This window comes from Notolepis coatsorum (genome assembly GCF_963971535.1).
Source record: "Notolepis coatsorum genome assembly, chromosome: 3".
NCBI classification, from domain to species: domain Eukaryota; kingdom Metazoa; phylum Chordata; class Actinopteri; order Aulopiformes; family Paralepididae; genus Notolepis; species Notolepis coatsorum.
In genome coordinates this window covers 55,155,699-55,183,099 of record NC_140167.1, presented here as the reverse complement: position 1 = coordinate 55,183,099, position 27,401 = coordinate 55,155,699, and the positions used below count along the sequence as shown (strand labels likewise).

At 46.9% G+C, this 27,401-nt stretch overlaps 1 protein-coding gene across 1 annotated transcript in view; it reads right to left on the bottom strand.

Moving 5' to 3' along the window:
* The window catches only part of dph6 (diphthamine biosynthesis 6), a 222,786-nt gene that overhangs the window by 113,912 nt on the left and 81,473 nt on the right, over positions 1-27,401 (bottom strand). Inside the window, exon 6 of the mRNA XM_084311213.1 lies at positions 16,511-16,572. Coding sequence (XP_084167339.1) covers positions 16,511-16,572 — 62 coding nt within the window. The remainder of the gene's footprint in view (positions 1-16,510; positions 16,573-27,401) is intronic.

Below are 27,401 nucleotides of genomic sequence, written 5' to 3'. Positions count from 1 at the left end.
CGGCGATTTAGGCCTCAGAGGACAGCAGAAAGTAAACAAACCGATGTACTTTCTAAGAGCTTTATATATCATTTATAGTATTGCTATCTGTCCATTCTCATTGTCACTTGAGTGCATAAACCGTGCCTTCATAATGGCTTAAAGAAAATAAAAATCCATCGGTTGGTTGTCATTTTATAGCGTCGTGAATATAAGGTATAACGCACTTTTCGTCTAGGCTTTTCTGCAGGAAGCTAGATAATAGGCTAAACGTTGGCACCGTTATATCAAACGCCATTTCTGCTGTATATATACGCATGAAATAAAACAAACTGCGTAGCATCCGGACTATTACAGAGCATCTATGGATGAAATGGGGGCGGCGGGGAACGCCGATTACTATTATTGATCCGCAATAGTGTGCGTTCAATATAGCATTTTCATTGACCGATCACGTTACGTTATAAAACAATGTCCAATCCAGCTGTAATTTGGGGTAATATTATCCTACCGTCAGGCCATGTGATCGCCGGCAGCATTTCCTCACCAGTCATCGGATTCTGGTAGATCGATATGCACATTGGCTAATCATAAATCCCATTATTCCACGCTGAAAAAACCACTCGCCAAGCTGATCCAAGATAGAGGATGTTCGGCTGGGATCAAGGAACTATGATCCGCCCACAGAACTGTACTTTTTTATTTTTTTTTAAATTCACATAATGATACTGCAGTGGAGCGATGGCGCCCCTAAGCGGGTATGGCCGGTACTGCATGTTTCGAAAATCAAATATGTGAAAAGATGCTGGTAGTGGATCGGGTACCTAAGAAGCGTTATAAATATGGAATAAAACAATAACAACTCGTCACGTATATACTCGTGGCTCTGGTCCACAACGCATTTACTCGTTCTCGGACGGCATAGTGTTAATAAATCAGATATCATGCTATTATGTCATGTTCTACAGTAGGACTTACTACATGATACCCATTAAAACAAGTCATTCGAATAATAGAAGCATACTTTGCTGGAACGATTCATTTCAAACGTATACAGCGTGTGTGTGCGTGTGTGCTTTTGTGTGTGGCCTCTCGCGCTGAGGCTCGCTCTCCACGCATTATTTTTACCTGAGTAACGCCCCCGTTGATGACGGAGACGGTAGAATGTTGGTTCTGCTTAAATGGGTGTAAACGCGGGGTGGTTCGCCAGAGAGCACCATGGTTCAGAGGGTTCAGAACGGAGCTGGAGCTTGAACCGGAGCCCGGGCGGTTTAAAAGCGCTATGAGTGAACGAGTGCTTATTTTCTGTATTTATTTATATTTTTTGAGAAATGGTAACTTGGTGATCCTTTTCTGTGAAATGGTCACACTTATCCAAATATGCTATTTTTATGGAGAACAGTGCAGCTGCAACAGATAGCACTTTAGTGATAATTTTCTGTAATTTTATTTAAAGAATATGCTATTTGATTTACTACTACAAGCAGTGTAATGTCAACAGTACTAAGCCATTTAGACCTGAAAAACCTGTTAATAATGCATTATATAGCCTGCATATACACACAAATGTGTTTCCCGGTTTCTTAAATAAACATTATTTTGAAAGCAAGCACTTTTGTCATCATTGTAGCAAAAAAGACAGGACCAGAAAAGTCTTTATCGTATGTAGGGATGCCCTGGAATAGTAGACACTCTAGTAGTCACTCTGATAATCACTCTTGTAGACACTCTAGTAGACACTCTAGTAGACACTCTGGTAGTCACTCTGGTAGACACTCTGGTAGACACTCTGGTAGACACTCTGGTAGTCACTCTGGTAGTCACTCTGGTAGACACTCTAGTAGACACTCTAGTAGACACTCTAGTAGTCACTCTAGTAGACACTCTGGTAGACACTCTAGTAGACACTCTAGTAGTCACTCTAGTAGACACTCTAGTAGTCACTCTGGTAGACACTCTAGTAGACACTATAGTAGACACTCTAGTACACTCTAGTAGACACTCTGGTAGACACTCTGGTAGACACTCTTGTAGACACTCTGGTAGACACTCTGGTAGACACTCTGGTAATCACTCTAGTAGTCACTCTAGTAGACACTCTAGTAGTCACTCTAGTAGTCACTCTAGTAGACACTCTAGTAGACACTCTAGTATACACTCTAGTATACACTCTAGTATACACTCTGGTAATCACTCTGGTAATCACTTTAGTAGACACTCTGGTAGACACGCTAGTAGACACTCTAGTAGACACTCTAGTAGACACTCTGGTAATCACTCTGGTAATCACTCTAGTAGACACTCTGGTAATCACTCTAGTAGACACTCTGGTAATCACTCTAGTAGACACTCTGGTAATCACTCTTGTAGACACTCTAGTAGTCACTCTGGTAATCACTCTAGTAGACACGCTAGTAGATACTCTAGTAGACACTCTAGTAGACACGCTAGTAGACACTCTAGTAGACACTCTAGTAGACACGCTAGTAGACACTCTAGTAGACACTCTAGTAGACACTCTGGTAATCACTCTTGTAGACACTCTAGTAGACACTCTAGTAGACACTCTGGTAGACACTCTAGTAGACACTCTAGTATAAACTCTAGTATAAACTCTGGTAATCACTCTTGTAGCCACGCCCCCTTTCTGATTGGTCGATGGGTTCAAGGAGGCGGGACTTCCGGTTTCGGAGGGGAGGGACATCCGGTTTTGGGAGGGGTTATAAGGGGAGGGTTTCAGAATTTTTTCAAAATAAAGTTTCAGAATAAATTTGTGTGTGTGTGTGTTTTCTTGGGTTTCCCTAGTGATACAATGTGTCTATATTTTAGTTTCATGGAGAATGCCCCATGGAAGAGTTTGTTTAAACAATTGTGTTTTTCTTAAAAAGAAATGTATTGTAGAAACCTGTGTGTTTCCGATCTGTTTGGCTGTCAAAATAGAACTGTCAAAGTAGACTGAATATCTCTCTGTCAAACTGGGACCCCTCGCAGTGACAGCCCCCTTCGCTATGACTGTCACAGAAGGAGGAGGATGAGCTCAGCGAATCAGGAAGTCTAAAACTTCTGTCAGAACCCTGGTAAGTATTGATTTACGACTTGAGGGGTGGCTTTAGGAGGCGGGAGAAATGGAGGAGCTCAGCAAATCAGCAAGTCGAAAACTTCTGTCAAGCTGGGGTATGTATTGATTTACGACTTTGTCTGACTTCCCCTTTCTGAGGAAACCTGAAAGCTTCTGTCAATGTCAATAGATTTACGACCTTGTAAGTCTGACTTCCCCTTTCTGAGGAAGACAGGATGGATTCAAATGTGTGTGTGTGTGATTATTTTTGTTATATTGATGTAATGTGTCTATAATTTTGATTCTTGGAGAATGTCATAATCTTTAGACACTTGTGTTCAGAAAATATATGTGTAAATAAAAGAAAATACAATGTAAGTGAATAATAGGCTGATGTTGTTTGAAAAAGAGTGATAACTTGTAAACAGGGGTTCTAACTAACCAGACTAAGTATGTATGTATGTATGTATGTATGTATGTATGTATGTATGTATGTATGTATGTATGTATGTGTGTATGTATGTATGTATGTATGTATGTATGTATGTATGTATGTATGTATGTATTTATCTATGTATGTATGTATGTATGTATGTATGTATGTATGTATGTATGTATGTATGTATGTCAGCGGTGCTGACCCGGGGGTAAGCCATTAGGGGGTAAGGGTTGTGTTTAAGTTATATGCATGGAGGCTAGGTTCTCCTAGATGGGTGCGTGTCAAGGGTGGGGGTGAGGGGCTGATTACAACCACCCCCCTAGGTGTCGTAGTAATTAGGTTTCGGTGAAACATTTAATTTAAAATAGATTATTTTAAAAAAAGGTTGCATTACCGTGTTATGTATTATTGTACACATTAATTATTACAGTTAAAGATATGATTAGGTATAAAAGTTATACGTGAGTGTGCTGAAAATATAATCTTCAGAAAATATGTGTCTGTGAGGGTCTGTGTGTGTGTGGGGGGTGTGTGAATTGGGGCCCCCTTAGGTGTTAAAACACCCCCATGGTGGCTAGAAGATTAACACTTTGATTGCCTAAGGCTAAATTCATGATATACCATAGGTTGCCAGCTCTATTTGTCTATGGAGAAGTTCCCCTTCTTTGCAGAGCTATAACTTTTTAAATTCTATTGCTAAATTGCCATTATTAGGGCCCATTCAATGTCCTATATGTATTGTTCAGGGTGTATGAACGTTAAACTTTTTCATTCACATATTCATACTAAAATATGATCTAAAGTATAAGTATGTTTTCATCTCTTTCTGCAGCTTTCTCCAGAACGTGATTTATAGCCCCAAATGCATTATATTGATGATCAAATACAGTTTGATAGCAATCGGCGCAATATAAAAAAATCCGGACTTCTGGAAGTTACTACACGTCATCTGATGTTGACCGGATGGGCGAGGGGGCGTTTATAATTCCGTGGGCAGCGTTATACCATTCCTCTAATGTGGGTCAAATGTTCATCAGATCAGTTAGTATAGAAGACATTGAAAAATAACGCTGAATCTTACCGTATCTTCCTCGCGGCGTTGGGCGATGAGCGTGGAGTATACATTTTCCTATTATGGGATGTTAGAATACCCGGTCTATTTCCAGGTTGTATAATGGTATATACGTCCAAATCATGTTGTTTATCGAGTTATTGGCAACGGATCGCTATGTATTGTGACGAGCTAGAGTGCCGGGACCTTTACCGAGTGCCCGGAAGTAATATGGGAGAACAGCACATCGTCCAAGTAACTTCCTGTTAGGCGATTGCGCCGATCGGCCACCAGATGGCGCTCTTGAACCGCTAGAGGGTTCAGTGGGGCTTTTTGGTGGGTCTCAGGCCAGCGGATGGGAAATATGAATCCGATCACAGATTTTTGAAATATTGATATCAAAGACGAGTTACGGCGTCTTCGGCAACTTGAGCATGGCGGGGAATGACGCCTAAACACGTCTTCCGGCAGTTAAAGTGTTAACAGTTTAAGGGATCTACAGAGTTAGAGTAAAACTCTGACATATTTACATTGTTCAAATACAAATGGTTTATATTTTTGTAACATGTACATCTACAAGTATTGTATTGTAGAACCATATACTCATAGCATATTTTAGTTCACACAATGGATGTGTTCACATGAACACAATTTAAACCAGGTACTAAAAATTTACGGATTAGATTCCAAGTCCAGTGTAACCTCAGACCTACTCATAATGGCTAAGGATAATAAAACATTCTATTATTCTAACCTATATGGACTGATAGAACTAACTAACTTACAGTCATGCATTTGTCCTAATAAACTAACCTACACTATAACATGCAACACTCTGATGAATATTGTTACACAGCTGACAGTTGTATTCCCCCTGATCACATATCGTACAGAACTTGTAAGTAGTTTTGGATAAAAGCATCAGATAAATGACTAAATGTAAATGTAAATGCTGTAATACCAACTATTTGTCAGTTTGGGACACAGTGGTGACCATACAATAGAGATAGCGTTAGGTTATGACTATAACCAAGTTCTGTTAGTTAGGGGCGATGCTTGGCATCACTACTGCACTATCTCGCGTACGTGCACGCGTACTGAATAAACCACAAATGTACCTCTAATACCAGTATTAGTCTGACCACACCCCTCATCAGCTTACCTTCATAAGCAGGTGTGTGGTCACCTGCTCTCCTCCTTCCCAAGCTTTCACCACAAGGTGAGGACAAGGGCTGCAGCGGCCGTCTGATGCCAAGCATCGCCCCTAACTAACAGAACTTGGTTATAGTCATAACCTAACGTTCTGTATCGTTAGTGGCTTAGCTTGGCATCACTACTGCACAAGGGAGGCCAAGCGGAGCCACTTGGCTGACAAATACACCCCGCTGACAGCCCCCCAAAACCATCAGAACAGGGAGGGCCGAGCCCCCCCGACCCCCCCTAATGGAGGGTAGCCCCCCTATTAGGGACGTCACGGGAGGGCGACGGACCCGACCGTGCGAAGAGGCACTCAAGCAACTCAACGCACAGGGTGAGCAGACCGTGGCTTGACCCCACGACTACACACACGCACAACCCGCATGCCACCCGGGAACGAACGGAGGAACAACCTCGTTACTGCCCCCAGAATCACGGGGTCAAGGGCAAACCCAACCCCGTGGCAAGGCCGTAGCAGCGGAGCACGAAGGAAGACCCAGACCCACCAAAAGGACTGGACTCCCTAGAATGGGGGCCCGGAGAAGTCCATGATGCCAGCATCAAGACCCCACCAGGTGGGCACGTAGTGCCCCGCCCCCCACATCGCCAGCGTATTCGGACAAAGGCCCCTCAGTTACTGCACCTGGTATTCCCAGGCGGAACCAACCAGGCCAGAACCTGCCCAGCTTCCGAGATCGGACGAGATCGGGCGTGTTCAGGTCGGTATGGCCGTAAGCTGAGCGGGCCCCGTCCCCCCAATAGTACACCGCCTGGCACACTGACCCCGCAGAACAGGCAGTCAGCATGGCCGTAAGCACACAAAAAAGGTTAACCAACGGAAGCAGGCAGCGCACCGGGGAAAAACCAGGCAACAGGCTGTTAACCCTAGCCTGGAGACTGCGGACGAGACAGGCGCCAGAGGGGACAGCTGAACACAGCCGCCCCGGCGGAAGGAGCGTAAGCTGGCGGTGTTGCATGACCAAGCCTCCATTTAACAACCCCCACCCAGAGGGGTCGAGGCAGAGAAGGCTGACACGATTGGCAGACGTCATGAACGTGCAGGGGCACCCTCAAACGGTGAACCCGGGAGTTGACACTGCTCCAACACACCAGGGAATCAACCACCTCGGTGTTACCCAATGCGGTGGTTGTTCCTATAACCCCTCAAGAAAAAACTCCAAAACACACCTGCGGGTATACACCGGCTATACCGCAGTACAAGTGTTTCAGTTTCCAAAAAGGGTTAACCCAGGCCTACGGGTCGCAAACATCACTTCGGACCGGGCCTGGCGGTACGGGAAGCACAGGGTCACCAGAGGAGGTCAAAAAACCACCCCCACAGGCCCCTCTTCGCCATGCGTGAGAGAGGAGCGAAAAATAATGGAGAACCAGCCCCTAAGCACACCGTACCTGGTATTCCCCGGCGGTCTCCCAACCAAGTACTAACCAGGACCAACCTGTGTAGCGGCCGAGATCCGACGAGATCGAGCGCGTACAGAATGGCATGGCTGTAAGCCATGACGACAGTGCTGAGTAAAAACATACCCAACCAGGGTCTCCATAGCGCTTAACCCTGTGACACCCAGACCGACCTGGCATTTTTCCCCCTGAAAAAAGCCCAAGTCCCTCAGGGTACCAGAACAGCAGATCTGCATCCCCGGCGGACAACGGGTTCAACTGATCTGGACCAGCGTGACCAGAACCAGTCCCGTGCCCTAACCACGCCGACATGCCTACTCCAGGAGAAGGGCAGATATGCGTGTTGATCTTAACATGAAAAGAAGGCGCCACCCAGACGTTCGGACGAACCGCGCCTGGTGGCCCACCCCAAGGGCGTGAGACCCCACTACATATGTTCAGATCCATCCCGTCATCATCCCCCAGACATGAACGAGAATCCGTCGACAACCCACCCAGGTCATGGGATGTGGTCGTCGGAAGAGGAAAAACCCCCATCTCAGTTGCTTTATAAAAACGCTGTTTCAACCACAAGCAACCAAGGCGTGCCAGTCAATCGCCTGTTTACAGCGAGCTAGCACTATACGTGCGTCGGGACACACCCCCATCAATGAACAGGCTATTTAGACCTGTCATTGAATCCCCAAGGCGCCCAGGGGAACGACAAGAGGGGTGTGACACTCCCTAACTCCAACACTTCTGGAATAGAAAGAAGGAAGCATCAACAGTATGTATCCCAGTCTACACAGCCGGGGTAAAAAATGTTCACATTTTTACATCCCACCACCCTCCCATAGGAAAGAGACGGGGATCCCCAGAGAGACTTCCCACGCGAGCTGTACAGATTGAAAAGAATATATTGCACCTTGAGCCATGTAAAAAACTGGTTTTAGGGCCTCCGGGGAAGAGGCACTGAACCCATACACACTCAATAAACGAATTGAATCGAATATACATACAATAGAAAAGGACCCTTCTAGAGGGTCCACTCACTTTGACAATCTGAGGAGGAAGGCTCTGTACTCTGATGGAGGCTTCCTCACATGGAAGAAGGAGTCCGAACTCACAGAAGGCCTGAATAGGCGCTTGGTGAGGAGGAGCCCTGACCACCCCCCCTGAAAACAGATCCATCACATGGACCTGAACAGCACACGGAAGTCCTACCAACAGAGACGCGCACGGTGACGTACTCTATGGCGGGGGAATTCCTGCGGTGCACACGCCCAATATACCAGGCCGTGGGACCAGGAACTCCCCCCCCCCCCCCCCCCCCCCCCCGTAACGTGCCGAACCGCCACGTGACGGGAACCTTGAAGGACAGGGGGTGTACCCCTGACCGACAGAACAATGGGGAGAGGAAAGGTTACCAGTTCACCCCTTTACGACCCCACACCCATGATACGACGTAACGACAAAAAGAGAATATGACACAGTCATAGTCAGCTCTATGAAGCGTTTCACAGCTCCACACAGCGCATGAGCTAACCTGCTATCTGATTCTTACTAAGGAAAAACACAGAATAGAGAGGGCTCTAAGAACCCCGGTCCAACATACACATGTGCTTCTGTGGCCAGTACAACCCAGTTGTAGGTCACACGACACACACAACCCATCATCACCTACAAAAAATGGCAAAAACACTCAACAGAGGAACGCCGTTTTTTTCACAATGAGAGAATACATCATTCTTGATTAGTATCGACCACAGGCCTTGCTAAGCACACATGACAGCAACCAAACCAATTTCCCTTTAGGAAATAAGTTTCTCCAGCAGATTTAGCACAACCTCAGCAATCAAGCTAAGAGTTACATCGTATCCCTACCACACAAAAGACACAATTAATGCACAACATGTCTGATAGGAGGTGATAAAGTCCCCAGGGAACCGGGGGGGAAAACACAATCCTCCTATTTTACCCTCAATACGGCCAGTTAAAACAGGAAAACCTGTTAATGTGTGAACTCACTGTTCATTGTCATTACAGTCTGAGAAAGAACATTCTTTTACTCACTTGTCACCAAGCATAGCTTCATAGGTTAGTTGCCTTAGTAGTGAGTACACGGTACACATAAACACCATGATGTTTCTCACACAACAACCAGATCAATACATCACGATCTGCACGGAGAAGCTAACTGCCAGTGACAAAAACAGCTCACACATAACCCGCAACGTATCCCAAATGCATTGCAACAACACACGTTTTGGGAAAAAACACCGTTATCCACAATACATTTAGCAAAGTAAAACCAGAAGACGTGTTATGAGGTCTGGCCAACCCCGTACCTACCCGGAACGCAGATCAGCGAAGTGCAGTCACAAGACACCGTAGAACACAGCCGTCCTGTGTTGTTCGATCCGGGCAGCGTCGCCGCTCCAACCAGTCGCTACAGTCCTCTTTGTTGACGCAATCCCCGTCCAGGCTCAGGGCAGGGTCGACGAACATCCCCTGTCAAGGATGACGTCGTGGTCAAGAGTGTAAAACATGTTAAAATCAAAGCACGTTCAACAGAATAGCATCAAGCTAACGGCTGCTCCAACCGTTCGGGTGCTATTGCTTCCGCTCGCGAGACGCCGATCTAACGACGCACGCGATCAGAAGCGAGCTCCCGGCGGCGCGCGAGAAGCTAAGCTACCCCGCGCCAGGCCACTGACCGGCTAACCGTAAGCTATGAACATGTAAACAATGACATAACACTCACCCAGACAGGCCGCCGTTCTGAACCCCTCCTCACTTTTTAAGAGAAAAGAGAAAACAAGACGTCAACACCGCTTCACAACGGTGACATTACCACGTCCGGCGGAATCAGCACAGTACCAACTGGCCTGTATAGCTGACTTTGAACATGAATCTGCCGCTATCGCACATTACATGCACATATCCCCTCGTGAAGGAATACTCTCATTTGGATATGAAAGATGGGGTCTTAACACGGTGACAGAGAGAATCCACTCGTCCAGAACACACAGGGATCACCAGTGTCAATGGTCGCGGCCCACTAGTTAAAACTATAATGGTCGCCAGACCAAGGCCTTCTGTCGCCTAGGCGGCTAAACAAAGGACCCTAGCCTGGGGCCGGTTTCCATAAACTTTGTCAAGTAGCCCCCATAGCACTAACAGACAAGTGGAGCCCGCCAGCAAACACTACTCACCCAACCTGGAACGCACCGCTCCTCACAACAGCGGCATGTCCGACAGTTCAGCTGTGGCCTGACAGGTTTCACCCCAACAAACACAGCAGGGAACTGCAGTTGAGAAGCATGCAGCGGCGTGCTCCCAATACGAAAACCGGTGGAGGGTTTTTAGAATGATCATCATCTTCTAGACACTCCAGTACGAAGACAATATCGCCGTATTTTCTCGAAAATAGTGAGAGAGAAAATAAAGATATGATGTCAACGTATCCTTGTTTCCCAAGCTGTTCCTAATCCAATTTCTTCCATCATGGTGTCAAGTGTGGGGATCTACCGAGGCACTTCTTCCTTGTGGTGAAAGCGAGAAGGAGGAGAGCAGGTGACCACACACCTGCTTATGAAGGTAAGCTGATGAGGGGTGTGGTCAGACTAATACTGGTATTAGAGGTACATTTGTGGTTTATTCAGTACGCGTGCACGTACGCGAGATAGTGCAGTAGTGATGCCAAGCTAAGCCACTAACGATACAGAACTATAGTTATTATCTCTTATTTCTTATTTCGTAAAACGAATACAATGTATTAAGATATAAATGTACCCTATATTCGAGTCTTTGACAAGGTTAAGAGGTTACAGATCAGAGAAAGACTTTTGTCTTGTTTACATCAGAGTCCCCCATTTTCAATTCATCAGGGCCTATATGACATACATGACATACAAATAGACAGTACTGCTACATCCATACATTTAGGACATACCAGATTCCAAATACACCAGTGTTTGTGATACAAAACAACAAAAAGAGTGATAACTTGTAAGTGTGTGTCTGTGTGTGTATGTATGTGTCTGTCCAAGCTGTTTTAACTGTTTCAATAGGGTATTTCATATGTCTTCAATTAATAAATTAAGACTTATTTCTGGATATAGGTCACTTCAAAGCACTCTAGCTAAAGTTAACTAACCGTCCATGAATGTCCATAGACTGGTTCAATGGTACACCTGTATTTATAAAGCATTTATAGGTCAACTACCGATTTTTACCACGGTTCAAACCTCAACATAACATCAAACCCAATTTATATGTCATAGTACCCCTGAAAATAGGGGAAAAGGCCTTCATGTTCTATGATAGCTAAGCCTGTAAAGGATTTAAAAAAAACGTTTAAACTGCATCCCTTCACCACCATCTGATTTTAAAGTTCCAAATTAAGGGCATTTTAAAGAATGAGACCAGTCAATATAGTTTGCTTCACTGCATAACGTGGTGTTATATTTTATATTTATGACCTGAACATCTCTCCCATACCAACCTCCTGCAAATCATTACCTTCCATCCTCTTTTTACCCCCAAAAACCCATTCAATATAGTTTGCTCCACCTCAAATGTAACCCCAGGGCCCACTTTGCCTTTTTTTATGTATCAGTCTGCTTTTTGTGTATTTTTAGGCGTTTGTTGTTGCTGTCATTTGGGGGCCAGGTCTAGCTCGGAGAAAAGGGATCTATGATCTCAAATGACTACTTGGTAAAAGGTATAGCAACTGTCATGCAGGAATTGCAACTCTAACGTGCTACACACATGTAAAACAGACATAATATTGCAAACACTATAGTTCTAAACAGTGTATTACAAAATCTTTGTATCTACTATAGACAATTTGCAGTTATATCAGTGGCTGCGTTTACATGGACAGTTTATTCCCCTTTTCATTCGGAATTAACGTTAAATCCTATTTAAAGTTATCATGTAAACATCTGAAAATACTTAATTCCGAATGAAAATGGCCATTCCGAAATAAAATCCATTCCGATGTAAGTGGCCGGTTTATTCCGTTTATCATTCCGAATTAAAGCTTTTTCTGTCCATGTAAACGCTTTTTCGGAATTAGTTCCCCCCGGTCTTTCTGCACATGATCGCGCATAGGCTACAGTACACATATGATCGCGAACAGGGGCACATATTGTTCCATAGCATACGCCTTCAGTTGATCATGACAAATCCTCTCTTACCTTGACGATTAAAAAGCCTCCATAATTTAGTAAATAAAGCTGTAGCCAGCCAGCTAGTATTGATGCTATACAAAATGCTATCCACAAAATAGCTACATAGCTAACCAACTAAATACAATGGTATCCTGAGGTAACGTTAGATACAACGTTTGCTAGTCGAAATGACTGGACACACACAGGGACAAGTTAAACATCAATCAATTAATTTATTCCAACAGGTAGTTTGAGCTGCATGTGAGCCGCGGTCTTTCTCTCCTCTCCTTTGGAAACGAATGATGATACGTTAGCTAGAAAAAGCACAGAACCGGCCGGCAAAAGTGAAGCTGCTAGCAACAGACACTATAATACTTCCGTCGGGGGATTTCAAAATAAAAGAGCGACGTCTAAAAGCACCGTAAATAGGTTTATTTTGTACATTATCTAACGTTAACACGAACCTAAACTAACTTTAGATTAGTTTAGGTTCGTGTATAGATATATATATTAGATATTGTAAAGAATAAACGTATTTACGGTGCTTTTAGACGTCGCTCTTTTATTTTGAAACCCCCCGCCCGGAAGTAAAAATTATGCTTATTTGTCTGCTTGTTATCAATGGGTTGCTACATACGGGGTACAATGTTACATAGGCTGTGCGTCGATGTTGCAGAAGCATAAAGGCCTGCAACACCTTTGCTTTGTCGATGTTGTGGTGCAGTTGCTTTGAAGTTGCTGTAGCATTTAGAGGCCTTTAACGTTAGCAGAATAGACACACCGAGAGTCTGGTTAATGTTGTTTGGTACGCTAGCACAGTAGCTGAGAATACCGGTCGCAGCTGTTTGTTTACTGCTGGTAAACGTAATGACGTTAACATCCTGTTTACGTTTACCCAATCAGAAGCCTTCCCAGCCCCAAACCTTACGATGACTCGAAAACTCCCGATTAGACAGTGACTTTCATGTAAACACCTTGTCGGAATTAAGATTTGACATGTAAACTCGCATGATTTTTTTTTACATCCGAATGATTTGATTCCGAAGTTATAATTCGGAATTAAAAGTCACCATGTAACCGCAGCCAGTGTCACCTGAAAACATGTACATGGGTAAATGTACATTGGTACATGTAAAAAACATGAGTTTCAAGTTTCTTTAATAGTTGTCATACAGAAGTACAGAATACTTTTATACAAAATGCTTCTTTCTGCTACGCTCCAGAGACTGTGGTAGGCAAGAGATAAGTATGATATAAAATAGTATAGCATGTAAAATAGAAGTAAAACTAGAAGTCACGTAGACACAGTGTTCAGTATATACATATGTACAATGTTCGATGCAGAATAGAAGTAACTGAGTTACCATACAATATACAAGATACTATGCAATACTAATATACAATACTATATAGTGCAAAGCAGAAATGGGGGTGAGGTACAATTTAGGCACAATTTACAGTAAGGTGTACACAGGTATGGGGTGTTTAGGTGTTCTAAAGTGTGGAGAGTGGGTGTTGCAATGTGTTGTTTTGTTTAAAATTAGTGTGTGCGTTTGGATGTGTGTGTTGTGAGTGCATTTGATGGTTGTTGCATAGTGTTATTGTTCGTTACGTGATAACACATAATCCTATTGAATTCTGAATTTTTTGTTTATTGGCTGAGGGTCAATGATACACTTAAAACAGACATAATAACCTAGTTTTTTTTACCTGTTTACACAATGATAAGAAAAGCGGTAAAAACAATGTGTTTCATTACAGATGTATTTTAGAAGTTTAGTACGGTGACCTGCATTACACAGCATGAAATATTCAATCAACACAAAAGTGACAGTCGAAGGAAATCCAAGATATTGTATGAGATGTTTTTAAAAGGGGAGAATGAACTATTTTTAGTAGATTGAGTCAATAGTCAGAAGGATCTCTGCATGTAGGAGGATTAGGCCTGCCGCGATAAGCAATAAATCGATTAATTGCCGCGATAATTAAAATGAATGCAATGATTTTGACGGGCGCGATTAATTGCTATTTGCGCGTTTGTTTTAATGAGGCGGACCCAGTGCCCCTTGTCAGTCACTGTCCGTGTTGGGAGGCGGGCCGCTGGCTTTACTACAGAGCACAGCACAGGAGCTCCGTGGGGCTAACGTTACCCCTCATTGTGTCTATTCTACTAGCATTAACGTTACTCATACAAACAATCAATAGCGAGTTATATTGATCACGCTATGTACGATAGCCATGCTAAAACGCTAGCACAACATTATTTACAAGTCAGCGATCTTTTTGCGAGACTAAACTCTCCGCTCGGTGGCAAATTGTGTTGATGTCGGTTTTGTTTAATCAATAAATGAGGCAGAATACACAGTGACTGTATCCTTTGTTTATTGCACTTGTGCCTGCTGCAAACATAATGATTATGAAATCCTATGTGAGACATTAAAGATGGCGGCTTTCTGTTTTCGTTCAGACTCCCTCAGACTCTCCAACGAGTGACGCGTCTCTATTCTGACCAATCAGTGGTCTGCAGTGTTTCACGTGACTTTTCTGGTACCACTTCTACTCGCTTGGAACCACGACAGAGCAGGGACTAAAAAGGTACCCAAAAAGTACCTGATAATCACAACAATAGTTCCGGTCCGGTCGGTGGGCTTCAAAATAAAAGTCTAAAACACCGGAAAAGACGGAGCGGTGGGCTTCAAAATAAAAGTTTTGGGAAATAAATTTCTCCAAAAAAAAATTCTCTAACCGGTCGCAATAATATCGCTTATCGCGATATTTTCGGGGGCAATTAATCGCCCAGCAAAATGTGTTATCGTGGCAGGCCTAAGGAGGATAATGCTAATTTGTCAGGGGTTGACATATATCACCCCCATGACAGACAGACAGACAGACAGACAGACAGACACATTAGACACATTGTATCACCAGGGAAACCCAAGAAAACACACACACACACACACACACATTTATTCTGAAACTTTATTTTGAAAACATTCTGAAACCGGATGTCCCTCCCCTTATAACCCCTCCCCTTCCGAAACTGGATGTCCCTCCCCTCCGAAACCGGAAGTCCCGCCTCCTTGAATCTCAGAAGGGGGCGTGGCTTCAATCAATCAAACTTTCCATATATGGTCTGACAGGAGTAGTATCCCCATTCTCTCTCTCATGGTGCTTGAGCACTGCTGCGTTGTGTGTAACCCGCTCTAGCGTCCCCACCTCCCCGGTCGTGTGTGCACCAAACGTTCCACCCAAAAACGGAATTTCAGTCCAGATTAGGCCAAATTCTGCAATATTCCACGTTTTGCAGTTGATTCCATTTTTATTGGTTAATTCCGCGATTCCGTCCGCGATTCGGTGAACGCGGATTTCATATGGCTCTAAATAACTCCTTCTTTCTCTTCTCGCTCATTGGTTTGGTATCAAATTGCAGTGTCTACGTGGTTGAGGAGGTGGGCCCGCCGTCCAGATCCAGTTTACAATGTGCCACCGTGGAATGCCAAGTGCTTGTCGCACATTTGACACACAGCCTTTGCCTTATCCTCCGTTAATTTAAAGTGTTTCCACACAGGTGACGTCTTCCCACTTCTTGCAGCTGCCATGATTGAATAATTGAGCGAGCGCCGCGGGGACGCGCCTCCTCACCTCGACTCAACCCTGAGCGCCTTTTTAAAAAAAAAGATATTGCGAACGTTCGAACCCATTCATTAAAATCCGAATGCCAGCGTAACGAACGAACGTTCAGGCTCAGCCTTACTAGAGTTTCTACTAGACTAGTTTCTACTAGAGTGTCTACTAGACTAGAGTGTCTACTAGAGTGTCTACTAGAGTGTCTACCAGAGTGTCTACCAGAGTGTCTACTAGAGTGTCTACTAGAGTGATTACCAGAGTGTCTACAAGAGTGTCTACCAGAGTGTCTACTAGAGTGTCTACCAGAGTGTCTACTAGAGTGTCTACCAGAGTGTCTACTAGAGTGTCTACTAGAGTGTCTACTAGAGTGTCTACTATAGTGTCTACCAGAGTGTCTACTAGAGTGTCTAGTAGAGTGTCTACTAGAGTGTCTACCAGAGTGTCTACCAGAGTGATTACCAGTGTCTACTAGTGTCTACCAGAGTGTCTACTATAGTGTCTACTAGAGTGTCTACTAGAGTGTCTACCAGAGTGTCTAACAGAGTGTCTACCAGTGTCTACCAGCTGGTGTGTTGAGGTCATACCTGTTTCAGATAGGGCTCCATGTCAGCCAGAGATTTCCCCAAGTGTTTCTCTGGATCCAGGCCTGGCAAACACACACACACATATGTTCAGTACATACACATGTGCACATATACATACACAGGGAAAGAGAGAGAGAGAGAGAGAGAGAGAGAGAGAGAGAGAGAGAGAGAGAGAGAGAGAGAGAGAGAGAGAGAGAGAGACAGAGACAGAGACAGAGAGAGAGAGAGAGAGAGAGAGAGAGAGAGAGAGAGAGAGAGAGAGAGAGAGAGAGAGAGAGAGAGGCCCTGATCAGGAACAGAGAACAGTGATTGAAGATGACAGGCAGGGAGGTTTTATGGGCAGTCGCACACAAACACACACATAAAGCTGCACCCTGGATGTATTTGTTTGACTTTGCAGAGCAGTGTACACACATCTCTCCGGGGGAAGGCCAGCAGTTTGCAGTTGCTGGCCGTAGCGATTCAACTCCCCCATCATCCAGTTCCCGCGGAGAACGTAAACTCTGGAAAGAGATCTTGTTTATTTGCCTTTTCCCTCCCCTTGAAATGGTGCATGGCAGTGACTCACAGGCATGGGAGCAAGAGGAGCCGGGAGGAGGAGGAGAAGGAGGAGGAGGAGAGAGCACTGTGCGCATATGCGCCCGTGCCACACTAGCTAGTTACAGTAGGACTCCCCCCAAAACAGAAACCCAAGAAGTAAAGCTCACTCAGAACGCAGACGTTTGCCATAATATCCACTTGCCCTCTCAAGGTAAGCTTCATAAAAAGCTTAGCACTTTTGTCTTTGATCAGTCCCATTTAGGGATTAGGGGACATATTAGCCCCAGTAAAAGGGTGTACTTAAAGCGGTGTACTCTTTAACTCGGCTCCTTAGGTGTTGATGGGTTTTACTCCCTTCGTGACACTAAATCCTGCCCCCCCCCCCCCCCACCCGGTCCCCATGGTGACACGTCTCGCCACGTAAACAACTCCTTTTTGTAAACAAAACGAAAGCACACTCACGTACTACATCACTCTCACTGTTCGTAATGACTCATAATAAGAGCACTTATCTAACCAGACGCATAAGTCAGTATGGACGGCTGAAAAACAAGGGCACCGGCTCTTTATAGGTGTGTGCGTGGCGTGCAGTTTGATGAGTGTGCGGATGATGAATCCAGGGTTGCAGCTTGGCCACGGACAACAAGCGTGCCATTAATTTTTAATGAAAAGAGGACGATAAGTGAACATACATGAGTGCTCTCCGAGAGCGGGTCATCCGATCAGCTTTACGTTGGGCAGGTGTATCGCTGAGGACCCAAGGAAGTTGCAGTGACAAGTGTGAAGCTGCAAGCAGCAATAACGGGGGCCAAGCAATTTTTTTGTCATCAACAATGGGATCCTAGCGTTACAGAGGAACGCATAACATGCACACTAACTACTCAACCACTAGGGGTGTAACGGTACACAAAAACCACGGTTCGGTACGTACCTTGGTTTTGAAGTCACGGTTCGGTACGGGTTTTCGGTACAGTGTTCCACTCAGGGGTGATGTAGTGTGCAGTTACTGTTAAGTAGGGCTGTCAATGAATATTCTATATTCAAATTAATAATCAACTTGTTAAAAAAAGAATATTAAAAAAAAAATTATTGTGAAAAAAACAGCCCACCGGTGGGCGTCGGCCTGAATGCACTGCTTGACGGTTAGGAGACAGGCAACATCATTGAGCTGAACAACGTGTAATAATAAAATAATCAAGTAATAATTAACAACAACTACAACCAGAAGACGTCTGAGCATCTCAAGCCCCGGTTGGAAATACTTCGGATTTTGATTAACTTGTGGAACCTCGAGACAGTTTTATGCAAGCTATGTAAACTACAGCTGGAGTTCTAGCATCAAGAATGTAAGTAGCCCACTTTTCTGTTTTAGAACTTTATTGTAAATCAGCCCTCAGGGTAAAATGTTATTGAAGAGAGAAAAAAGCATCATGTGTGTGTGTGTGTGTGTGTGTGTGTGTGTGTGTGTGTGTGTGTGTGTGTGTGTGTGTGTGTGTGTGTGTGTGTGTGTGTGTGTGTGTGTGTGTGTGTTCGCCACACTATGAGGCTATGCTAAATTACAGGTGAGCTCTCAGTGTTGTGCGTGGGTTGAACGAACACCTGGCACTTTGCGCAAATTATATTTTGGGAAGAGGTGAACTTGGAGTTTTGAAGTTTTGAATTCTGCACACAAAAAAAAGTTCTGTGCGTTCCGTTAACACATTGGGTGCCGTTCACGTAGAACGATAGGTTATGTAGATAACCTAGTTATATTAGTATAGGCTAAGCTCCCGCTCTGAGCCTTACGAGATACTCTATATCGCCTGTGATACCTAATGTATCTCCCACGAACAAAAACACATGCACCCCACCTGTATGGGGCCCCGCCCCTTATGGTGGCACCACCCATATAATCATGACTCTGGTCATGACACACCCTTCCTCGCCAAAAACCCGTCCCAGGAAAAGATCCCTCAAGAGGGAACTCAGGGCGCGCAGAGCGGGAGCTTAGCCTATACTAATATAACTAGGTTATCTACATAACCTATCGTTATATTTCGTATGGCATCGCTCCCGCTCTGAGCCTTACGAGATAATGGGGAAGAGCGGGTGCGAGACCCGACAGATGTACCCCCTGAGGACCCGTAAGCCCACATCAAGGGGTGCGGGGAGCCCTGTCACCCCATCCTTCCTAACGAAGGGGGGGCGCAGTCAACTCCACCTGAATGCGAACAAGAGGGAGCCAGAACCCCTTGAACACACCGTACAGGCGGAACCACGTGTGACTCAACACACTGCGGCCCATACCCATACACTCCCGCTACCCGACCAAAGGACGGGAAGCAGGAAAGGCCACAGACCCCAGAACCGCCTGGGAGACAGAACCCCCGGTCATGTCCATGAGGTAAAACCTTACAAAGGAGCCCGGGGAGGACCATGAAGCTGCAGCACAGATGTCCTCCACCGAGGCCCCACCCAGGAGAGCGGCAGAGGCAGCCACCCCACGAGTGGAGTGCGCCCTGACGCCCCCAGGGGGATCCTGCCCAGCCAGCGTGTAGCAGAGGGTAACACCCTCGCACAACCAATGGGACAGGCGCTGCTCCGACAGTGCCTTACCAGCACGAGCCCCACCGTAACAGACAAAAAGCTGGTCGGTAACCCTGAAATCCTGAGTACGGCTGAGGTAAATCCCCAAGCACGGACTGGACATGACAGGTGAAGGCCCGCATCTAACTCACCAGTGTGAGGAGGAGGACGAAACGCCTGAACCACAATATCCCGGGAGCGGAAGGAACTCCGGATATTCTCAGGCACGAAAGCAGGATTAGGTCGCAGAGTGACACCGCAATCGGTCCGAAAAGACAGGCACTCTGGACGTACCGAGAGAGCACAGAGCTCACCTACGCGTTTAGCGGAAGTGACAGCCAGAAGGAACGCGGTCCTGAAGGACAGCTGTCCCAACGGCGCCCGCTCGAGCGGCTCAAACGGGGCCAAGGACAACCGACCGAGGACCAATTGAAGATCCCAAGTCGGAGCCAAGGAGCGTTGCACCGGCTTAACGCCGTAAGCGCGACAGTGGAGGGAGCATGCGCATTCCAGATGGTAACACCATCAGGATCAAGAACCTGCACCCCTCAACGTACCCGTCCCAACAACTGACCTAACAGATGTATGGGGAAGAATCCCTGGCGGCACGGCATCGGTCCCAGACCTGCCTGGCCATGTCCAGACGCAATCCTCACCCGTCAGGATGAGGGCCGCCCCGCGACAGTACACCTGCACCCACATTCTCCCTGCCGGGGATGTGGGGAGCCCTTAGGCCGCGCAGATGGAGGACGCCCATAGCCAGCCGCCCGCCGCCTGGTGCAGACAGGGGGAGCGTACTCCTCCCTGTCTGTCGATACACGACACTGACGTCGTATCGTCCGTCCTGATCAACACCATTTGTGGACCAGAAGGACCGCTTTCAACACCAACACATTGAACGTAGCGCAGATCGGGCAGCATGGTTTGCCAGCTGCCCCCTACTGCGTTGGCCCGACGCATCACCAGCGAGGGAGGCGTCGGTGAAAACGCGACGTGAGACAGCGCCGTAACCGTCCTAGGACGGAACCTCCCGAGCGTGTTGACAACACGCTCCGAGATGGATGCCCATAGCCCTCCAACCGTTGACTGGGAAGAGGAATACTCTACATCCAGTCTACAGCAACCCCAGGCTGGTAGAGACCTGCCTGGTACGAGACCTGACGATCCACCTTGACCGCGAAGGACCAGAACGTCATCAGGGCAGAACACTCCGTAACCCCGGATGACGCAGAGGCCCCAGTGCGGCCTCCACGCACTTGGTGAAGATGCGGGGAGCCAGAGAAAACCGAACGGCAGCCTCTGGTACTCATACGCTAACCCTGCAAAGGAAGCGTAGGTAAGCCCTAGGATGGAAGATCGGGGATGCGCATACGCATCCTACAGGTCTATGGAGGAGAACCAGACCCCCACCTGACAGTGTTCAACAGGTAGGAGACGATCCAAAAAATGCTGAACCTTCCCATGGGACAGGTCCAGCCTGGGTCTTACACCCCTCCCTCCCGACTTCTCGGGCAGAGAACACCGGGAGGAGAACGCCACGACGATGGCTTGCTTCGTCCACAGAGATTGGATCTCGTCGACCAGAGCTGTCCCTGCTGGAGACCCCGACAACAGGGTCTGTATCAAACCTGAAAACGGGTGGGGTTGTGTAAACACAAGTCCCCGCCTCACCATTCTCTCCATCTACCTCGACATATGGTACTGCCGTAGTCATATGTGACGACACTCCCAACGCACCCGCCGTCACGTGGCGCAGGTCCGCCAGGAACTGTAGATAGTTGGCCCGGTCCCCCCCGCTGTGCGAAGACAACCCTGGAATCGTGCGAGGAGCGCGTTCCGTGTCGGAACACCTGACCCTGACACCACCCACGAGGCAATCGCACCCAAGGGGGAACCCCGACAGAAAAGGGCCTGTCTGATACGGGGGGCTTCCGATCAAAAAAGCCCCCCCACTGAACACCCCTCCAGAACATGCTGAAGGAGTTGTTCCGCAGCCGGACATGCAAGGTGTAAGGCCCCCATGGGTTCCTACACACCGTAGCCCTGCAGTGATATCACTACCACCCCAAACCATGTGAGCTGCGACCACTTGCCAATATTCCAGGAGTGGGAGCACCAACATGATACCTGGCCTGGCGAAGGCGAGGCCGGGGAAGCCCGCACTGTGTGCCTCAAAAGGTTTCGAGCCCCCCTGCTGACAACACTTAAGTTGACAGACGTAACACCAGGCTCAACCAACACAGTTCAAGGTGTGGGAGCCGCTTGACAGCACAACATTCTCACGGACAGACCCAGGCTCAGCCATCAACTGGGTGTCAGCCCCTGTCTCCATGAGAAGCGAAGAATGGGGCCGCATACGCTTCAATGAAGGTTCGCGGCCCGCAGCCAAAGGAGAATGCTCAGAGCCCCGCCTCTGGGGATACCAGAGAGAGGATTGAACGGGGAGCGGGCTGCTCGCGGCAAAATGACGACGGAGTGGTTTACCAACACCGAAATCACCCAAAATGGCCGATCCCTCGGCCGCCAAGACTGTCGGCCTCGCGATACCCTGTCGATTCTCCAACCAGGGCACCACTGGCGGGGGAAACATGGCCGCCTGTCGAGGGCCCCGTCATCGCCGCTGACGAGGCCGTGCTCTCTCTTCTTCTGGCTGCGCGGTGTGAGGCGGTGTAGGGCCTAGGACAATACCGCCCGCGCTCCAGCAGAAGACCAAAATCCCCTGCGGAGAGGGGAACCCTGAGCGGTTATAGCTTGCGGCTGGGTCAAAGCTAATAACGTCAACATCCTCGACGGAGTGGTTTACCAACACCGTGCGCGATGTGTCGACGTCGGCCGGCCCTCAAGGCCCCTCCACCAGACACCATCTCGCCAGGCCGACCCATGGTGTCGGCCGGGCGGGGCATTGTTTCAATATATCAAAAACAAAGGACTGACGTTAACATGGAGCACCAGTGGTGATTGCAAACAGCACCCTCCACTGTGGTGTGGACCATGAAAAGGTTAAATGAATAAAAAGAGCTAAACCACAAAAACTGTAGAATGAGCAAACCCATACACACAAAGTTTAAGGGGAGACGGACCAGACCCGTCTTCATTCAAAATATTCACAACAGAACACCAGCCCTAGTTTAGCCCATTTACCAAAAAAGGTAAACAAAGCCCCCCCCCCGCACTACTCCCCCAGTATACCGATTGACCGTCAGTATGAATGGTTTGAGAGGAGAGAAAGCTGTAGCAAGACAGACCTTCTCATAGCAGAGTGACAAAATGAAACAATAGCCCCCTACACAGGGCCGCCCCAGGAGATGGGGGGCCTCGCGTCTAAAAACGCACAGGGCCTCACATTTCTCCCAAGCGGCCCTGCCCTTATACTACTGCAGCCTAACGCCAGGCAATGTGGAACCCAAGACAACAATTGCCTGTGCACAGACACGCAACATGTTTACCATGTCGGCTGGACCCATAGCCCCACTACCCGACGCCAACCCAGATGGGAACACCGTTCAACAAACCCCGCCGGAACACAAGGTAATACCTGGCTAGAACCTAGCCACGACCTACCCCGTTGTCAACCCATTTACCCGAAAAAGGTAAATAGAACTCAAAACCCCACAACAGCTACCGACTGACCTTCATTGATGAACCGGGCAAGAGGCGGGAGAGTGACAACATCTCACGGCGGAGACATTAAAACAGCATAGCAATTAGCAGTAGTGATAGCATGCGGCAGTAGCGATAGCATGTTAGCATAGCTTTAGATGTTTTAGCAGCACGCCCAAGACAGCTTGGAAACCGTTCCCTGCAGAGAACGTTCACCAAACCATCTTGCCCCTGGCGCCAACACACAACAAGGTTGTGTTAACAACACAAACCAGCATTACTAACACTAATACCCATGCCTGAAGACACAGGGCCTACCTGAGTACAAGCTGGCCCGACAGCCAGCCTTGTACAGCTGAACCTCGATGTGCAGTCATCAACCGAGGAACATCACAGGCCCGTCGTGTCGCCGAAAACATGCGTCGAAGATGCCAGGGGCCAGCAACCTCCGGTAAGCTTCCAACATTATTAATCTTCCTTAATCTTTTACATTCCGCTAGCTCGCATGGTGCAAGCATCCAGTGCGCTGGGACGAAAATAGAGGAAGGGTGTGTCATGACCAGAGTCATGATTATATGGGTGGTGCCACCATAAGGGGCGGGGCCCCATACAGGTGGGGTGCATGTGTTTTTGTTCGTGGGAGATACATTAGGTATCACAGGCGATATAGAGTATCTCGTAAGGCTCAGAGCGGGAGCGATGCCATACGAAATATAACTACGTTTCTGTCGCCCGACGGTTGAGTGCCGGAAACGTAGAACTACGTTTTTCTCATGGTATTTCTTTTAATCGCTATTGCCATTCATAATTCAGCGGGGCACCTTGTGCATACTGTTCTGAATGTGTCTGAGCTGGCAGACGGTCTTATACCGCCCTCTAACGCCTTCGGCCGCTATTGCACTCCATTAGAAACGGTGTAGTTTCTTTTCTCTACGGAGCTGCAGCGTGGTGCGGGTCCTAAACACTCGGGCAAAACATGCGCTTGTAGGGATGGCTTGGACAACTGACCCCGCCCGCCCGTTCATGTGCAATGCCCAATAACAACGGAGACAGGATCGCTGTGGATAACTGGAATGGCGATCAGATAATTGGAAAATCTTTTTTGCATTACATCAGAGAACAGGTAAGGACTCTATATATCCAATCTTGCGTTGATCTGATATTTTTTTCTACCGCGATTGAAACTATCTGTGTTTTATGTGTGTGGCTCTTTACCGTTGGGTGCAGGAGGGGAGGGGGGGGGAGCGCCGCGCTCCAGGGCACATTTCATGTATGCACGAGGAAGGATAATAATGATAATCTAGCGTTGATTTCAGGAAGATTCGATAATCAGGTGAAAAATGACAACGTGTTTATTGAATTAGACAAAAAAACGCTGTTTTCGCGTCTTTTTCCTGGAATTACTCAGAAGCACCCAAACTATATTCATATTCAAAACTGTATAAAACGGAAATGTACGGATGAAAAAATTATCCGTTTTTTGCACGTTGACTGGAAGCAACTCACTGACAATTGACGGCGTTATTAGACCCATAGCTATAATATAAAATATAGGTTTAGCTCTACAAACAAGGTGCGCGTTTACATGGGGTTAATGGACGGCAAAGCCAGATGCACTTCCTGAAAGGGGCGTGGCACTCAATGTGTTAATGTACCGTTGCATTCATTCGGTACACAGAGCTAAAAGTACTTCACAATTGTTCTTGTAATTTTAAGAGAAAAACGCAATCCAGCTCTCAGACTACCTATGGTCCTCCTCTTCATCCTCACATGTTTAATTAGAGGAACAAAGTTATCATAATGTGAGAAACTCTCTTTTCTTCTACTGGCCTGACAACCTCAAGGTCAAGGTGTCGTCCTCCGCCCTGCCCCCCCCCCCCCCCCCCCCCCCCCACAAGGAACGAGTGATGGAAGAGGAGAGAGAAGGGAGGGTAAGAGAGAGAAAGGTAAAAGGCTGTGCCGCGCATCCCCGCTCGGTTTCATCTTGATCCCAGCTGTGTCCCTCCCCTGGGCCCCCATGGTCCAGAACTACGGGAGAGGAGGAGGTAGGCCACAGCGGAGGGAGGGGAAGGAGGGAGGGAGTGAGGGAGTGAGGAGAGAACGAGTGCAGAGGGAGAGAATGAGCCCCTTGTTCTCCTCCCAGGGGACGGGTGGTCTTAATTAGTGTGAGAATATCTAATCTCGACATCCTCTCATCTTAACCCTGCCACAAAGGTAATAAGGACAGAGAGAGAGAGAGAGAGAGAGAGAGAGAGAGAGAGAGAGAGAGAGAGAGAGAGAGAGAGAGAAAGAGAAAGAGAGAGAGAGAGAGAGAGAGAGAGAGAGAGAGAGAGAGAGAGAGAGAGAGAGAGAGAGAGAGAGAGAGAGCATTAAAATTCAATTCCATTTAATTAGTCATGCCTTTTAACAAATTTTAATGATTGGCTTCAAATTGCTGAGGGGATGTCGCTTTTTTTCCCTTCTTTTAATATGTTCATTAACTTCCCAGACTGTTAAATAATATATGATACATGATTTGATATTTACAGGGAGGGAGGTGGAGGTTGGTAAAATGCCTGCGACAGGAATGAGTGATAAAATGGATGTGAAGTAAAAAAAAAATAAAAAGAAAAGGGAAAGCACGCTGCCTCCGTTTCTCCGAAGGCTCCTTCACACGTGTACGAGTGTTTCCTAATTGACGGTCCCTGATCGGCTAAAAAGGTTACCAGAACGGCGGCAAAGAACAGGGGACGGCGGAGAAGTGAGCGGCAGTCCGGCGACAGTGCTTTAAGGAGGTCCGGCGAGGCCTTGGGCCGATTCCGCCGCCACTCATTTACATGCTCTTCACGTCGCCGTCTCCTCTCAACCTGTTTTACAACCTGACCTAATCCCAATTACCTCACCTCATTATGCCACATTAAACCCAAATAAGCCCACTAGAAGCCGCCATTAGTCTGCTAGCGCCGACAGCCAGAGCACACTTTGGAGAGAGGGCCTTCCTCGGGAGCGACAGAGAGGAATGGCTCTCCTTTAAAAGGGCTTCTTATCCCATATTATCCTATAAAACTGCAATTAAATCCAGTGAACTTTAAAAGCGGCAGAGGCCAGTAATGAGGATGTAATGAGGATGAGTTTTTTTTCTTTTTTTTTACATTCAAGAGGGTGAAATTAGCGAAAGAATAAAAAAAAATGAAAAAGAGTTTTATCAGGGAGGTCTCCGGCGCATCAGTTCGGTATTCGGGGGGGGGGGGGTTGAGGAAATGTGAAAAGGTAAAAGTGTTGGAATCTCACCAAGGGACAATACGTGAGGGAGCTTGTAAAGAAAGAGAGAGGGGGGGGGATATTTTACACGGCATCACAAAGGTAAACCGTATCGCTGTAGCCTTACAATAGCCGTACAATCGTTGGAATATGAAAAACCCCTTCAATCACGCGAAAAAAAAGGGCCTTTTGAAACGCAATCTTTTTAAACAAAAGACGGCGCTCTAGAGATGAAAAGACGTTCCCTTTTCCGAGTTCCGTGAATGCGCCGCTCTCTCGTCTACCTTTGAAGAAGTCCCGCCAATTATTTCGGGAGAAAAGCCAGAATTTCTCTTTTTTACCATCGCGATTGGCCGTGGTCACCTTTAACAAGTCCATTCATGTAAACCTACAACAGTCAGTTACCTTATTTAATTGAAACGGCTTGTGCTCTTGCTCGGGGTCTCGCCTATATACACTGAGCCTAATGCTAAATTAGAAGCCGGGGAGATTGGAGATGCCGCCTGAGCCGCACGGAGTATCGCAAACATCCGTGGGCCGTCTTACGATCTGACAGCCTCGGCTGTAATCCCCCTGCCTTCACAGAGGAACGCAGAGGGAATTGGATTCATGATGTGTAACATTTTATTTGCTTTTAAATGCATGAAATAAGCATCTCCTCCTCACCAAGAAGTGATCCGTACCAAGCCTTTGAACAACCGCTCTCAAAACACCTTTCGCCAAAACAATAGCAGTTCACTATCGCCTCATCTTGGAAAAGGGGGAGAGAGAGAGAGAGAGAGAGAGAGAGAGAGAGAGAGAGAGAGAGAGAGAGAGAGAGAGAGAGAAGTGAGAGAGAGAGAGAGAGAAAGGAAGGGGCGATAGAGAAGGGGAGGGGTGGCAGCGCCAGACAAAAGATGATGAGATTAGGGTTATATGTGAAATTTGTCAGGCTCTTATCTGAAAT